The sequence below is a fragment of the Morone saxatilis genome, unplaced genomic scaffold (assembly GCF_004916995.1).
Source record: "Morone saxatilis isolate NCDOM2014 unplaced genomic scaffold, NCSU_SB_2.0 Contig20, whole genome shotgun sequence".
Taxonomy (NCBI): domain Eukaryota; kingdom Metazoa; phylum Chordata; class Actinopteri; family Moronidae; genus Morone; species Morone saxatilis.
Genome location: NW_023339763.1, coordinates 10,695,625 through 10,713,022, shown reverse-complemented (window position 1 = coordinate 10,713,022; position 17,398 = coordinate 10,695,625). Strand labels below are relative to the sequence as shown.

The 17,398-nt window shown below is 40.5% G+C and overlaps 2 protein-coding genes across 2 annotated transcripts in view; both read left to right on the top strand.

The window, feature by feature from the left end:
* The first annotated feature begins 159 nt into the window (after positions 1 to 159).
* LOC118331769 (prenylcysteine oxidase-like) lies at positions 160 to 7,419 on the top strand. The gene is made up of 7 exons (XM_035666846.1): positions 160 to 517; positions 1,686 to 1,892; positions 2,512 to 2,686; positions 3,607 to 3,818; positions 4,190 to 4,330; positions 5,937 to 6,348; positions 6,609 to 7,419. The coding sequence occupies exons 1-7, from the start codon at positions 409 to 411 to the stop codon at positions 6,856 to 6,858; spliced, it is 1,506 nt and encodes a 501-aa protein (XP_035522739.1). The 5' UTR covers positions 160 to 408; the 3' UTR covers positions 6,859 to 7,419.
* Positions 7,420 to 15,146: 7,727 nt separating this feature from the next.
* LOC118331575 (CREB3 regulatory factor-like) overlaps positions 15,147 to 17,398 on the top strand; it is a 31,329-nt gene continuing 29,077 nt past the window's right edge. Inside the window, 1 exon segment of the mRNA XM_035666611.1 lies at positions 15,147 to 15,298. The gene's annotated coding sequence lies outside the window, so the exon portion shown is untranslated.

Genomic DNA, 17,398 nt, shown 5'->3' with positions numbered 1-17,398 from the left:
CTGTATCTTTAAATTAGCTGAACATAGTTTAATCATAGTTTGTGTTACTGTACGCAGCATTAACCAGAATTGCAGCGTTACGTAAAGCACGCAAGTTACGTAGGCCGCGGACCCGCTCAGACGGCTCTGATTGGTCGAGGCGGGTCGTTCTTTGAGATCACGTGATGTTGCCGGACGTGGGCCGTTCATTGGTGAATCGATTTGCATCTTTTGATGCTTAAAACGCAAACTCATTCATTTACAGCGACCATCGACATGTAACGGGGTTTTTTTTTTGATTTTTTTTAAAGTACAGTTATTCTGAATTTACCGTCAACGTCTGTGTGTGTGTGTAAAAAGAAAGAGAGGAGGTAACGTTAAACTAATCCCCGCTCCTCTCCTCCCGGTTGCCGCTGCTCTGGTTCCGCTATGGGCGGCTCTCTTCTCCCGCTGTTCGTCGTCGTGCTGACAGCCCGCTCGGCTGTCGGAGACCCGGCGGGATCCGCTCATGTCGACGGAGCTCCGCCTTCTAAAATAGGCAAGAAAAGCAGGTTTTAAAACGTCGAAACCAGCCGTGGAAATGAGCAAATGTTAGGCCGCAGTCAGCTACAAGCTGGTGTGAGGGAGATCTGATAGTGTTCAGACAGCTAACATCTGGGTAATGTGTTTAATGAAGCAGACATTTAAATGAAAATTCCTTCAGGTTATTACATATGCATATATTCCTGTAATATCTGCAGGTTGGGTGTGATTTTATTTTAACTTATTAGACTTTACAAGGTGTATAGTTAGTGCTGCCTCATTTATCTAAATATATATTATCCGTGTAATAAAGATAAAACCACTTGGCATATCCATGGAGAATATCTGGGCCCTCGCCTCTTTCTTCTCACCCTAACACGACCCTATTTTCACCTGTCATCCTCTGTCCACCTGCTCACAGCCCACCAGCACATACTGTACCTACCTTATATAACCTTTTTCATAGGCATGGTATGAAATTCAATTGGTTTGCACCACAAGTATATGTACATTTTGCAGCTTTTTTTGGGTGCTCTGTAATTTTGACAAAAAGATTGTTTGGGTTGCAACTTAAACTCAGGTTTAGTCCAAGGTTAAAAATGTGTTAGAACAAACAACAACCAGTTCTGCTGCATAAAAAATCTAATTACAGAATTAAATAGGACAAGAATTAGTTATATAAATTCAAAAGGCAAAAAAAAAAAGCCTGATTAAGAAGTTAAACCATCGCAGTGTATTGACTGCGTCACTGAAGTTAGCTTGAGGGAGGTGTCTCCCGTGATTCTCTGTTGAATCACATTAAGGGTGCTATTAAAGGTAAACCCTGCAGTGGAAATTTCCAGTGGGGAAAAAATACTCCCAGAAGCAGCATGTCTGCCTGCTTCTCACTACAACAAGACACCATTGTTCATCGTCTGCATTCCTCTGTCCAGCTGTAGAATCATGACTACCCACTAAAAGCTGCAAAATAACAGAAAGCAGTATTACTTTTCAATCACTCAATTGTGATTACTTTATTTCTTCGTCCATTTGAGACACATATACGTGTTACCATGTCCTTAAACACCCAGATGCCCCACAATAATATAAACAGTTCTGTGTGGTTGATGGTCATTTAATTTCCAAACTACACTCTGATTTTAACACTTCTTCTCTGTCGTTGGCTCTGATCCTCTGTGCTCCAGCGGTGGTCGGAGCGGGCATAGGAGGCAGCGCCACCGCACATTTCCTGCGGCAGCACTTTGGTCCTGAGGTGCAGGTGGACGTGTTTGAGAAAGGGGAGGTTGGAGGTCGTCTCGCCACTGTAACCGTCAACCATCTTGACTACGAGTCCGGAGGTTCCATCATTCACTCCCTGAACCTCCACATGCAGGAATTTGTCAAACAGCTAGGTTGGTTCACACACACACACACAAGGATTAAAAGGCCAAGAGGACAATAAGTGAAGGTGACTGTAGGATTCATTCAGTCACTGTCACTTTTTTAGTTATTTTTAATGGAAAGGATGCATATTAAATATAAAAAAGTTAGTTACAGACAAGAGCTAGGCTTAAAAAAGATTTTCAGTACAACAACAGCAACAGGGGTGACCCCAAGTGTAACCTTCAAACATCTGTTCAGGGTTACAAGCTAAGAAAGCTTCCTGGTTTAAATGAGGAATGCTTTTTTTTGAGTATCAGCCATGGAGATAAGTATGTAGCTTGATCAGATACATTTTGTGCCCCCAGCAGATGTAAGCTGAGCAGGAAGAGTGGTCAATGGTTTGAGTTTTATAAGTAGCGCCACATGTGTGGCTCTCTAACTGGAAGACAAATCATTGTGGTTCTGCAACCTGACAAAGTAATCAGACCACATGACTGTTTACATCTTGTTGGTGCCGTCCATTACTCCTTTGATTTCTACAGTAAAAATTGACAACTGTTACAGACAAATTCATTCAAAGCATCCTCAGTATTAAAGTCCTACCTGTGTGTGTTTGTCCTTTGTGTTTTCCTGTTTCCGCCCCTCAAGGTTTAAAGTATCGCCGCAGCGTCGCAGGTAAGACGGCGGTGTTTAACGGCGAAGAGGTGATTCTGGAGGAGACAGACTGGTACCTGCTGGACCTGTTCCGGCTGTGGTGGCGCTATGGCATTAGCTTCATGCGCCTGCAGATGTGGGTGGAGGAAATTATGGAGAAATTCATGAGGTAAGCCAGAAATATTAATGCCCTGTTCGCTGTTTAGTTTCATAGCAGCTGTATGGGCCCAACTTTAGTACTTGCACCTCTTCAAATTGATTTGTCTTCCTGGTCTGCTTCATATTTTCTCCCATCTGTTTCTGGTATCAGTAATGTTCCTTGATAGTAAAGATAAGGTAGACCTGGTCTTAGAAGGTATAAAGTATTCTTCACCTTTACACTCTTCACATGATACCAAACAAGTTTACATTACTGTAAAAGCAATAACTTCAAGTATAGAATAAATACACAACACTGCCTCCCAGTGTTGCAATCAATGGGAAAAGCCTATGCTGAGCAATTTATTATTTCCTACACCTGCAGCCGTAATCACTGTAAAACCTCGACTCAGTGTGTGACTTTCCAAGCATGTGGTTGACATAAATACAGACAACAACTTCTTTAAGTGCCACTATAATGAAAATTGATCTCTCTTCATCCTCCCACAACAAAATGATTCAGTATAAATCAACAGAATTAATGTCCGCAATCAGCCAGTCCTCAGACTGTCAAATATTAAATCAGCGCATTCAATCTTTTGCTGCAGCTCTGTTATCTTTGTACTGTTTCTGCTTGAAACATGAACCACACTCAGATTTTCATGTTACCCTTCCACCATAACAATTCGCTGACCTCCATTTCCTCCCTCAGGAAATGATTTATCTCTGTATCACTTCTCTGTAAATCAACAACAGTGAGCCTGAGAACCTCTTTGCCTGTCTCTTTGTCTTTTTTGTTATACTGGAATAATCGCTAAGAAGTTACTGATAATCACAACTTTCGGATAGACATGAGGAAAATAGATTCATATCAATTTATAAATCTGTCTACAACTATAATTAAAAATGAACAATTTGTTGTGTGTGTGTGTGTGTGTCTGTATAACACAGGATCTACAAGTACCAGGCCCATGGCTATGCCTTCAGCTCGGTGGAGGAACTGCTCGACTCTCTCGGTGGGAGCGGCTTCATCAACATGACCCGAAGACCGCTCTCTGATTCGCTTCTGGAGCTGGGGGTGTCGCAGCGCTTCATCGACGAGGTCATCGCACCCGTCATGAGGGTCAACTACGGGCAGAATGTCAGCATCCCCGCCTTTGTAGGTCAGATGAGTGTGAAGAAATAAGCAATAGAAGAAGAAAAGAGAGCGAGGGGGGTTGATGAGTGGGAAAGAGACAGTGAAGAGAGGGAAGGGCGATGCCGCGGTGCTGAAATTAGAGCCAGTTATGAGCCGAAAAACATCTACGTCGCCGCTGATGTAGGTCAGGAGAGATGAAAGGGAAGGGGAAGGAAAAGAAAAGAAATACAGGAGACGAGGAAGGGAGGAGCGGGGTGTCGAGAATAGAAGAGAGGAAAGCAAGGTGAGAGGAGGGGGTGGCCTGTGGGAGCAAGAGAACAGGAAAGTGTGTGGGCAGCTGATAATTGGTTTATAGCTCTTGGCACTGTCTGTTGTGAGTCTGTGTGTGTGTTGCAGGCGCTGTGTCTTTAGCTGGTGCCCAGAACAACCTGTGGGCGGTGGAAGGAGGCAACAAGCTGGTGTGTTCTGGCCTGTTGAAGATGGCCAACGCTAACCTGCTGCAAGCACAAGTCAACTCCATCTCCCCAGTCTACTCAGGTACTTAACCCCAATGTTGGTTGAGTGGGATCATGTTAGATGTCTCAGTATTTTTACAAACTGATATCAGATATGCATCATTAAAAGCAGCACCACTGGGGCCGTCACAAGTTTGTATGTATGGAAGTAAAGAAATGCTATGATCATGACGTTCAAAGCAACTGAATACCTGATCGTGACTTTCAACCACTGCTGAATAATGATCTACAGTATCTGAATATATTTCATTCGAATCCCCCTTCTTTGAAATTTCCACAAGGTCATTTCATGAGTTGCAATTTTAAAAAACGAGATTTTATTTTTCTTCCTTTTTCAGGGAGCTTGAATGTTAAATGTCCTTCCCTATCTCTCTCCCATTTCCTGTCATCTCTCATGTCATAATAATGCCCAAACATACTCAAAGTATCTAATATTGAATCATATGACTGGCAGAGCATTTCCTGATTGGACAGATTGATTCCATTCAGGCTTGACTACGTAAATAATCAGAAGTTTTATTTTGAATTTACTTGAATTTTTAAATGCAGAAATGAAAACAAGCAGCGTGAATATAGTATTTCTTTTTAGATTGGACACTTGGACACTGAATTGTTGAGTTAGCACAAAAATAAGTAAATAAATCAAGTTTTTATCCTTAAGTTACCCTCTGAAAATTCAAGTCAGATATTCAGAGTTTTTTTTTTTAATATTTCAATGCTGTTATCTACATTTAAACACTTAATATTGATTAAAGATTAAATGTCTCAATTAGAATGTCAGAAAGGAATTAAGACTAATTTCCTTATTGTGTTTTGCGTGTGTAATGGCGGTTACTGTTATTAAGCTGTAGTTGTTCTTGTTCTCATGTGTTGACCAATCAGCAGTGCCCACATTTCCAATGGCTGCACGGTGTGTTTCTTTAAGTTATTGAAGTACAACATGACTATATGACTGATTATTTTCTCATTCCCTATGATAACCAGCGAACATCTGAGATATTTACAGCAGAGCGACAATTCCTATGTTTGATACCACAAAAATAAAAACAATCTAAAACATAAACATAGTCATATTGTGGTGACCTTCTCTCATAATCAAACAGAAGAGGCTTTTGGTGAGGCAGAAACAACTGTTTGTCAATGAAGACTCTCAGTCATCCAGGTTACAGGACATCTAAAAATACTAAATACTTATATATGCTATATATACTGTTTGTCCTCAATAGACCAGAATGTAAAGAAGCAACAGAACATGTTATTTAAAAGGCACAGCTGAATGCTACAAGGTCAGGTCTCTGGGTTGTCAAAAGCAGCTCTGGGAAATGTATGAATACTGAAAATAGGGTATATATTTCATATAATTTAAGGACTGTGACCTGTTCACACTGGAATCTGATAGGCCACAAAATAAAAAATTGAGCGCTAAAGCTTGCAGTGTGAACGTAGCCATAGAAATGCATATTTGTCATTCTAGGGTGTCAACATTGCCTGTTGGCACAGACATCTTGAGACATGAGAAATGTGCTGGATGTTTATCTGCCAGTCGATACAAGTAGACTGCGGACTGTCGATTAATTTCTATCTGAATCATGTAGGACACTGTTGACATTGATTTTCTGTCTGTACAGCGGAGGCGCCCCAGTACCAGTTGAGCTTCACCACAGCAGCAGGGACGGGATCAGAGCTGTATGACATTGTGGTGTTGGCGACGCCGCTCCAGGAAAGTGTCAGGTCCGGCGTCCACTTCCAAGGTTTCACCCCTGCCTTTGAACAGCTTCCCGGCAACTATCACAGCACTGTAGCAACCATTGTCCATGGTTACCTCAACACTTCTTTCTTTGGTTTCCCGGACCCCCGCCTGTTCCCCTTTGCCAGTGTCTTGACAACTGAGACACCCGATCTGTTTTTCAACAGCGTAGCTAGCGTTTGTCCGGTCAACATCTCGGCGGGCTTCAGGCGTAAGCAGCCACAAGAGGCTGGAGTCTATAAAGTGTTCTCGCCACAACCTCTGGACAAGACTCAACTCAAAACACTCTTCAGGTCAGCCACCTTCTTTCTGGTGAAGTAATCATGGTATTGACTAGGCCTGCAGGTATCTATTATAGTCATTGATTACTGCATAAGGTGACAGTTATCTTCTCAATTGATCGTTTGATCCAGAAAATAGTGAAAATGCCCATCATCATTATGGCTAAAAAGCTGTTTACATCCATTCAACAGTTATTAAATGGATAATGTGTTACCATAATGATAAATGATTAAAGACAGAGTAACAGCTTTTCTGTACCTCCCCATCTTAGGTCGTACTACTCAGTGCAGGTGACAGAGTGGCAGGCCTACCCCAGTTATGGCAGCAGCCAGGGTCTGCCGCCTGTGGAGCTCCACCCCAATCTCTACTACCTCAATGGTATCGAGTTGGCCGGCAGTGCCATGGAGATGAGCTCAGTGGCCGCCAAGAACATCGCCCTGCTGGCTTACCACCGCTGGAACAGACAGACAGACATGGTGGACCAGAGAGACCTGATGCACAGGATCAAGACTGAGCTATGACCTGGTCAGCTGAAAGCATGCCTCAGCGAAGTTACTCCAAAATGTGTTTATGTGGGGAAGCAGAGCAAGGGTTTATGGGTAACTGAAGCTCTCATAGCTACATGTACACACATCCAAAGTATTAACTACACTCAATTAAATTTTATGTCCTGCTGAATTCTGAGCCAGGGAGATTCTCGTATTAGGGTACTTAGCTGTTACTAGATTACAAGGTTGACTTGTGAGAAGTCTTCAGTGTATTTACAGACACATCCGAGCAATATATTACTACATTATTACTAATACAACAAATTAATCATTATATATATTGAACATAATCGGACCCTGCCTTATCTTCATTAAGCTTAAACACACATTGTCATACAGAAAAACAAGCAAGTATCAAAGTCAAATAGTGTAAAACTCATCTTAATAGGGCCACTCAAGCCGACAGTACTTCTGCCAAAGCTCAGCTTCGTTTTGCTGATTGCGTCGTTCTCTGTGCCAGCGACATTTCAGATATATAAAACATATCAGAGTACTGGTTGGGGAATGATTGCTAATGCTAATTAGTGGTTTCATCCAAAAAAATAAGCTTTTCTTTGCCAAGAAATAAGGAAAATAAGCAAACATGGAAAACACCAGCTAATTAATTAATTTAATCTCAGTAGAAAGTGAATTGACTGTTAGGACGCTGTTTTATTGAGTTACCGGTGGTGTAACTGAACATCAGTTAATATGAGTATCAGGTCATTGGTTCTGCTATGTGTAAATAAATAATCCTGTGTGCAAGTCAAGAATCAGTGCACCTGCGAATCAGTATTGAGAGCATGAATTTAAAAGGCTGTGAGATATGAGACAAGGCAGTGAACATAAACAGCACTCTGTCATATAATCAAAAACAACTGCAGCACTCCTGTTACTGTCTATAAATTTAAGTTCTGTTAATGCACTTGCTGTTGGCGTGAACTGTTCCAAGGAGATCTCATTTGTAAATTAAAATCATTATTCAGTGACTCATGGTAGTGGCCACTGGTGCTGTGCTCTATTGCCCCCTTTCATCAGACTGTTTCATTATCTCCCCCCTTCCTGCTGCTTTTGTTGCATAATCCAGCGGAAAGAATTTTTTTCGAGGAATGGAGCCAACAAGCTTTCACACTGGACCAAATAAAAGCATGAGGACAGATCTGTGGAGCTGCCGCTGGTGATGATGACACAAAAGCCTTGTTGGGATCCTGCATTTTTATTAAGTACTGTAATCTTGAAAAAACACATACAAAGATTTAGAGTTGGACGTTCACTTCCAGAAATGGCAAGTGTCTAAAAAAGAGGGTGTGATGATATGACAGGAAACCACTGACTGTTGATTATCCTCATAAGACTTCGAGAAATGCCTTGTTTTATTCATTACTAATTTATAAACAGAAGATTTTGGACTAAAGTTGATTTTCTGCATTCAGAAAAACTTAACTGTTGTCATCTGAAAACCTTGTGACTTCAAAGGGCTTCAGTTGATGCATAATGTGATTGTGTCATGTGATGAGAAAACACCACAACCCTTTAATCGGATGAAATTGCTTCAAAACGCCGCAATGGTGTCAGAAATTACGTTGGTCGGGCTGAAATGAAGGCCGTTTATCTTTGGTTCTGAACAGCCGACTTTGTTAAAATTCACTCAGCAGCAGCTTCTGTGTGTACAACATTAATAAATATTTGTAGCAATACTGTCTTTACATGCTGTAAAACAAATACACACAATGAGCATTATGGAGCCATCGAAAGAAAAAACAATCCCAATTCGAGGTCTTCATCGTCAGATAGAATTTGCTCTGTTGGTGGTGAACCTCTCGTCCATGTTGGCTTAAACGTTGAGCATGATGAAACCAGTGTGCTACGGTTGAAAAGCCTATAAGTGCACCTTGAGTTAGGATTGTATCCAAGTGCGACAATGAATTTTAATGGATAACTTCGGAGCCAACAAGTCCTTAAAATGCTGTGGACGTAATCAGCTCAACAGATCTGCTGATAAGAAAAAAGCTAATAAGTGGATATTGAGTTGGGATTGTTTTGCCAAAACGATTATTTCCAAGGTCAGAATGAACTTTAATCTTTGATATTATGGATATTTTACACAGCGAGTACGAGTGCAGGATGAAGTTTAGTCTTAAAACAATGAAAGACAAGTAGTTGGAATACCACCCTTTAAAACAGGTAAAAAGGTACAGTTTGTAAATTTTTCAAGAGTTTTGGGGCAGTTGTGGAAGGAGTTCTAAGATCTATGGAGTGAAAAGTACAATTAAGGCTGCACAGTTAATCGAAATATTATTGAAATTGCAATATTGCCAAGTGCAATATGCAAATCTCAAGAGCTGTAATGTTTTCATAGAGGTCAAACGTGTTACAAAACAGCATTATAATGAAGTACTGTAGTGCTGCAGAGGTGCCCTGGTCTACAAATCCTGTTCTCCAGATTTAAGAAAACATGTTTGTTTTGTACAGACCCCCCAAGATTTCACATCATCATGATTTTAATCCGTTTTTTTAGTGACAGTTCAATTTGTGATGAAAAATGATAATTCTCACGTAATCGTGAATTGCAAAATCTGTTGAAATAATCACATTATGATGTTTTTACTGTATCGTGCAGCCCTAAGAACAATATCTCTCTGAAATGTAGTTCTTGCTGAAAATTACATTAATAGTCCAAAACGTGCTTTTATTACTTCAACTCCACTGACGATTACATTGATTGAGTTGTTTCTATAAACAGGATTCATATTTTGTTAAACTACAGATTTGTGCACGTTCATTCTCGACCTTAGGAATAGTAGTTTGACAAATAATCTTGACTCAAGGTCCACCTGTTAGCTTTTTTGCAGAACTTTTAACTGCATTTTAGAGTCCTCAAGGAGAGTCTTTTGAGTTGTCTTCAGATGGACTGGCAAACTGAGCAAACTCCACCCACTGAGGAAGATTATGAGATGAGATTAAAAGCTACAACAAAAGCGAGTGGGTAGACCTAGAGTTGAGATTACAACAACAGATTTGGTGTGACTGTTCACATCTAACCACTGATGCTCTACAAACGTAACTTTCTGCTGAATACGGCATGTATCAACATATTTCATCTGCCTGATAAACAGTAATGCTGCTGTTCATAATGTCTGATGTGCATTATTAATACAATAAAAGGATGGTTCGGATGGTTTGCCATGAATATTTAAAAGGTATAGTAAAAAGTCCACCTATCAGCCACTGATTTACCTCTGAAAACTCAGGTTTTATTTCCTGTCTACTAATAATTTCACAGTAGAAAGTTTACACCTCTGAGCGCTGAACATAATCTATTTTCCTGCTTGATTTAATTCTGCTGGTGCTTAGCCATTTGAAGTTTAATTTTCTTTTACTGGAATGGGAAGAAAAAAGGAAAGTTATGAAGTAATATGTCACTAACAGGACATCTAGCATTGGCAGTCGACTGCCCATAAACTCCCGCCTTAGTCGTTCCAGTGGATGATTTTAAAAATCTTGATTTACAGATTTATAAATCAGATTCATGCGGTTAAACCGACATCGTGCAGTAGCTTTGTCACTGTGATGGAAGTTGAAGGTTCAGATCCTAAATCTGTCCGGCCGCCAAAGTACATACACACCGAGTTATTTATTTGTTTTTTTTATTTAAGTCTTTATGCCCTCAACCTGAAGAAATTCTCTATTTAAAGACCCAAAATGAAGTTCCCCGGACGATGGACACCCTCTTGCTGAGATTTAAGACAGATTTCTGCTTTTACTGCAGGAAACATTGGAGCACAATTGTTTCACCATCTCATGATTTAAATTCTATGGAATATATTCTGTATTATTCAGGGAGCTTTTCCTGTCAAGCTTTAGGAGCAGTGCTGTAACCCCAGTCAGGAATGTAAAACTTTCAAGGAAATGACAACCACTAAGAGGCCTTCAACAAGCTTATCATCTTCACCACATCAGTCTGTTTACTATGATGTATAATGGGCCCTGTGTCTCTTCCTTTTTGGCTTCCTAGCAGCAAGAACATAATCACAATGCTAATAACAGAATCAAAGGGGAGAATTTCAAAACAAAGTGTCCCAAGATCTCAAACATATGACTCAGTTTGGTGTAACATGGGTCACTTCTGCAGCACTTGAATCCCTGTTACTGATGAGCTGTTATACAGTCAGCCAAGTCAAACTGTTGTAAGTTAAAATAAACTTTGAAGAAAACTCTTCACAGAGCAGGTTTAGAGAGGTTTCAGACTTTAAAACACTAAAAACTGAAAACAGTGACAAGCTTTCATTTTGTTGTTGATTCTGGCGACCCCTGTGGACAAAAGCGGTAGTGTTGCCATCGCCTCATTACATTGAATTTGATCAGGTGGCAGTTATTAAAGGTTCAGTATGTAACATTAAGGAAGATCTATTGTCAGAAATGGAATATAATATACATAAGTATGTTTTCATTAGTGTATAATCACCTGAAGGTAGCAATCGTTGCATTTTCGTTACTTTATAATGAGCCTTTTATATCTACAGACACTGCAGCTCGCCATGTTTAACCGCCATGTTTCTACAGTAGCCCAGAACAGACAAACCAGAACCAGAAAAGAAAAACACTGGCTCTAGATAGGGCCTTAGTGTTGTGTAGTGACTTAAATTGTTATTTCCAGTCTATCAGCATTCAACTTGTCCTTGTTAACAGTTCTGTATGTTGGTAGCATATACAACCCCTAATGTGAGACTTTCACACAGTGTCTCATTTAGATCATAAAATATTTTAGATTAGTATACATAGAAAACATGGCAAAGACACAAACAGGATAGAATCGTTTTACATGTAAATAGACTGTAGCACATTTTCACATTTTCTGTGTAAATAAATGCACAGAAAGTAAGCAAAAGTACTCCAGAGGGTTAACACATAACACCATAATCCTTGTGTGCCCTGCATGAAAATCACAAAAAAGTGAGTTTTAATAATAACAATACTGTAACTAACAAATAACTACAGGATACTTTGGGGATTCACTGAATTCACTAGAAGTTTCATTTCCCTGGAAGCTCACCAATTTCTCACAACTCACACACTCCGATCATCTCAGACTTCATGTGTGCTCCGGAGTAATACTGAAACAGAAAGAGTACAGATGTCTCAAGAATGTCTGACCTTTGTTTCTCTAAACACTGACAAAGAGACCACAGAGCTTTTTCAGATAATGCATGTTTTTTTAATTTTATTTATGAATTTATTTGTTGTCTGTTTTTTTCCTATGTTGTCACACTGAATAATAATCAAGACTGCAGTCATAGTTTCTCTTTCCAGTGAAAGGAGGGGTGGGGGCTGCCTGGAACAGCTGCTTATACGCCCCCCTAGAGAATCTGGACTCAATGGAGGCTTTTACTATGTAAGTCAGTTTATGGGAATCAGGCAGTTGATTGCTTTTAACTTGTGTTTTCCTCGGGTGGGACTGAATGTTACATATGATGGAGAAATGTAAACAGTGAATGCAACCTTTAGTTTTGTTGTTTGTTGTGAAGGCTGAATGTCCTCGCAAAGTGAGGACATAATTCTTTGTGATCTGTTTGACCAAATGGGGTTAGTGGGTGTGGATCGGAGTCAGGCTGAGATATTTGGTTTAGGTTTAAATTGTGTTCTCTGGCAGGATTGTAGGTTTATCTTAGGGTTAGGAAGTTATGGGCAGAAGATTGGATAATATGATTTTCTGTCTCAGAAAAACTGAAACAAAAAGGTGTGTGTATTTGACAACAGTTTGATCATTAGGCTGAACATGAAATCAACACCCCTGCCATTATACATTAAAGGAGTACTCCACAGATGTAGCATTGCACTCTTATAACATTGTCAGACTCTAAATGGACAGTGTAAAATAAAGGATCAAAATCGATGCAGCAGACCCAGAGATATCTGATCTTTTATTCTGTATTTTCTTCTTCCTTGTCAAAACATGGTGCCTACATTACCCACAATGCAACTTAGCTGCAGACAGTTTGGGCAGAGATTTAGGTGCGTTATGCTGAAATCAGCTAGTCCCAAGAAGATGAAGAGTAAGGCTACAGCGTGCTGGTCAGCTCATCTTTTCTACGTCCATGTTCAGATTTTTTCTTCAGACCCAACCGATGCTGACTCAAGTGACATCACTCGAGGCGATTTATAGGACGTCACACATTCCTTCTAGGCCCTATACAACTTATATATGCAGTAGATCTGTACATACACTTTAATGTGAGTTCCTCTTTAAGATACAGACCCATACAGTTGTGTAACAGTAAGTTTGCTTTGAATGTGAATTTATTGAAAGGATATCCCTTTGAGATGCAGCATCTCATTTTCGAGGGGGGAACTTTAGACACAAATTCAAACAAAACAGATATAAACAAAAAACAGCATTGCATAACAAACTGCAAACCCAGATACACACAACTTCCTCACCCTTTGCCACCCACAGATAATCAGTCAAGAGCAGTGAAGATTCAAAATACATACAAACATTTAAGCATAAACATGATGAGATTCTGATGAGAAAATAAAGTTAAAGTTAATAAACTTCATAATATGGTTAGTAGTGATAGATAAAGTCTTTAGCTGTAACTGCACTGGACATGCTTTGTATACCAATATTGTATTAGACATTAGAAGGGCACATGAAAGATCAATAACAACCTACATGTGGAGGAAGAGGAGAGAGGAAGAGTCTGGATGCTTTGAAGGACACCTGATAAAAGGAAATGAAAAAAAAAAAGTACATGGCTCCTTTGTGAGTGATAGCTGTTTATGTTGTGTATCCTTGAGGCCAAACAGACTCGTTGAATACATCTCCGGCCTCATTTTTTCTTGAAATGTTGAACCCTACACGCTGTTAAAGCCATGTTTACTTGCGTTCTTCTTCCTGCCTATGCTTGTGCCTTGCTTTGTTTCTTTGCTCGTTCGTTAACCGTAAATCAGTGGGAAAGGAGTCCTAGTGCATAACAAATAAAAAAGAGGACCAACATGCACAAACGTTGCTCCAGAGCACTGCTAGTAGTGAAAAACTCCTTATGGTACCTTTAAGCGTTTAAAAATGTGATGAAGTGAAAGGACCAGTATGTTGAATTTATGTAGTGGTCAATCTGCAGATTGCAACTAAATGAACAATGCTGGCGTCTGTATTTGACGACTTAGGAATGAGAACAGGCTGTAAAGTGAGTAGGAGAAACTACGGTGGCTGCAAAACTTGTGAAAAATGTTAAAGGCCCTATCTACAGCCCAGTGTTTAGTTTGTCTGTTCTGAGCTACTGTAGAAAGATGGCAAACTCCACCTGTGGTGTAACTCGCTTCACCCTCCCCTTCCAACACTAAGGCCCTATCTAGAGCTCTTTTTTTCTGTTCTGGTTCCAGTTTGTCTGTTCTGGGCTACTGTAGAAACATGGCGGACTCCATGCAAAGGTGACCTGCAGTGTCTGTAGATATAAAAGGCTCATTATAAAGTAACAAAAACACAACGATTCCCACATTCAGATGATTATACACTAATAAAACTGTATTACTTTGTCACTGTGATGGAAGTTGGAGGTTCAGATCCTAAATCTTATTATTTATTTGTTTTTTATTTAAGTCTTTATGCCCTCAACCTGAAGAAATTCTCTATTTAAAGACCCAAAATGAAGTTCCCTGGACGATGGACACCCTCTTGCTGTGATTTAAGACAGATTTCTGCTTTTACTGCAGGAAACATTGGAGCAAGATTGTTTCACCATCTCGTGATTTAAACTCTATGGAATATATTCTGTATTTTTCAGGGAGCTTTTCCGGTCAAGCTTCAGGAGCTTATGAATATTATATTAAACTTCTGCCAATAGATCCTCCTAAATGTTACACACCGGACCTTTAAGGCAAAAAATGTTGACTTCCCTGTGTGTATTCTTGACAGAGTAGACATATACACATAATAATAATAATAATATACTTTATTGTCCTTCACAGGAAATTTGCCACCGCAGTCTGTACATACATACATAGATACAAACATAACAACAAGAATAAACACTTAATACAGCACATTTAGCACATTTACACACACACATAGGGGATTCAACTCCACAGGAAACATAACTAAATAGCAAAATCACAAAAAAAATGAAAAACTCTAAACTTTCTGAGTCTTTTCACTCATCCTCTCCTACCTGCACTGCACTAACACAGCATTACTGAGCACAGTGAGATGTTTTCACCCAGCCTCGGACTCTGCTCCCATTGGCCCACTGGCGCACCACGTGGCCGGGCAGTCACGCGCTTTCCAGGAACCCGTCAGGAAGAAGAAAAACAAAACAAACCCGAGAGAGCTGTAACAACGCGTGGACTCCATTGAAAAGGAGGCCTTATTATCTCCAACACGGGAAACTACACGAGGTCCAGCATGAAGCAGAACGTATGCGTGGGCGTCCAAGAAGTGAGTAGTGTTGTTGTTGATGAGTTTGTGCGGAGGGGGAACTTTGGATGCGTGTTTGGACCGCGGCGGGGGGATTAGCTCCGGAGCTAACAGGCTCGGGTCGGTTGTTGTTGTGAGCTTCAGCTGGGATGAGGAAGGGGGCGGACGGAGGCCATACTGACTGTGAGCTGCGGGCTGAGAAAGGAAGCAGCACTCGTTTTTAGTTCCGCATTTTAAGAGAAACAGTCAAGTTTTGGTTTTTTTTTTTGCTGTTGTTGAGGGCTTTAAGAAAAGAAAAACACGGTTAGCGTGTCGCTTCTTGTTGTTGCGCTGCAAGTTGTTGTTTTTTTTTTTATCTTGCAGGAAGTGTTCGGACAATGTGAGGTGCTAGCTAACGCTTCATGATGACTTGATAAATTACTAGTCAGATGTCACTCAGCGTTTACACCTGTCCCAGAATAAGGCTGGTTTGATCGATTATGCCCTCGCACAGGTGATCGATCAGCCTCTTTATAAGTGTGAGTTTCACGTCCACAACTCGGAAACGGCACTTACATAAGACTGACTTGCACTCCACTTTTAAAACTATCTTAAAATCGCGCAGCAGCTCTTGCAATGTGCCTAAAAGCTATTTAAACGCGTCTTTAATGTGTGTTAGAGCATTGCTGAGCTGCTCTTGTGGTGTAAAAAAGCCTCGGTGGAGACTTTTTGCAGGCTCTGAGCTCTCTGGTGGGTACACGCCCCCCTCAGCACTCCACACAGCCACTGCTGCTGGACTGCAACATAAACAAATAAAGCTCGACACAGATAGACGTGTACACATGATGTACGTGAAATAACACACCCGGATCACACTCGTGTGTCCCCCGGAGAGATATCTTCAAGTATCGATTTATTTGTGACGCTAGATTAGTTTGGATTTCCACCCAAACAACCTGCTGTGTAGTTTATCAACCGGATTTGGGCAGATAAACGGTGGATTTTTTTGGTGTTTTTCTCAGGTAACGTTGCTGAATAAGTGTCACGGATTGACGTATAATCGTGTGCTGCGTTCAGGTTTTGCGCTACGTGGTAGATTTAACTTTAAATGTCTTTTAAATATAGCTATCTAGGCCACGGGCATGTAGGCCTCCAACTTGTTTATCTTCTGCCTCAACCTACATTGAAACGGGCTGTTTATTATGTAGCAGCTCCCGTGATTGACAGTCGGAGCGGCCACTCAGACACGCCCAGGGGCGGGACGTGGTCTCCGCTCGACCAATAGGGAAGAGGGATTACGTGGGTGTTGGCACCGAGTGTTAGATTGAGGTTTTGTTTTGCTTTACTGGGGATCTGTGATGAGTGCAGAGGCTGTGGAGATACTGGTGACATTTATGGCTGCATTGGTGTTTATAATAGGTAATTTATGATCTCTGCCTGCATGTTTGATGGTGATGATGCTGTTTTGAGGTGTAGACGTTCGTGCTCTCAGACTGTGCCTCTCTAAAACGGAGTGAATGCATCACAAAGAGATGCAGGGATGTAACATTCAGTGTTTGTGTGTTTTTTTTTGTTTTTGTTTAGAAGGTTGAGTTAAAATGCACTTGTATTTTCAGTTTCTAGTACTGTTTCCTACCTTTTTGTGTTGTGATTGTGCTTTTTCGACTGGCATTGTAGTTGTTTATAAAAGGTTTTTGTGAAACTGCAAAGCTCATTGTGCTTATATCAGCATTTGCAGTGTCTCTAGTAGAGCTGGTCATCCATTACTATCGCTCGGTATCATGGTGGGATAAAGGGGAAACCTTTGTATGCCATGAACACACGTGCTGGTATGTCACATATATCAAGTCATCACATGCATTGAATTCAGGATGTTTTTAAAATGTCTTTTTCCAAGTATTTGATTCTTTGTTTTCGGTATCACACTTCATTTGCATTCATGTGCTTGCGTGCTTACAGCAGTCGAGAATCGTTTACTGTTGTGGAAACCAGAAAGATAACAAATGGAGCCATGTTTAATCTTAATGACAGGACATGATCGAAAACACAATCTGCCTGTTTTCTCAAATGATTGTCATTCACATGAAATCTGTAAGTACAACTGATCAGACTTGTTTTTGCACAAGGCTCTTCTGCTATATT

Bases quoted from the DNA above. Each gene is read 5' to 3' on its own strand.
- LOC118331769 (XM_035666846.1), top strand. From the start codon at position 409: ATGGGCGGCTCTCTTCTCCCGCTGTTCGTCGTCGTGCTGACAGCCCGC. The intron at 518-1,685 runs GCAAGAAAAGCA...TCTGTGCTCCAG, and splicing joins AGCTCCGCCTTCTAAAATAG to CGGTGGTCGGAGCGGGCATA. The intron at 4,331-5,936 runs GTACTTAACCCC...CTGTCTGTACAG, and splicing joins CATCTCCCCAGTCTACTCAG to CGGAGGCGCCCCAGTACCAG.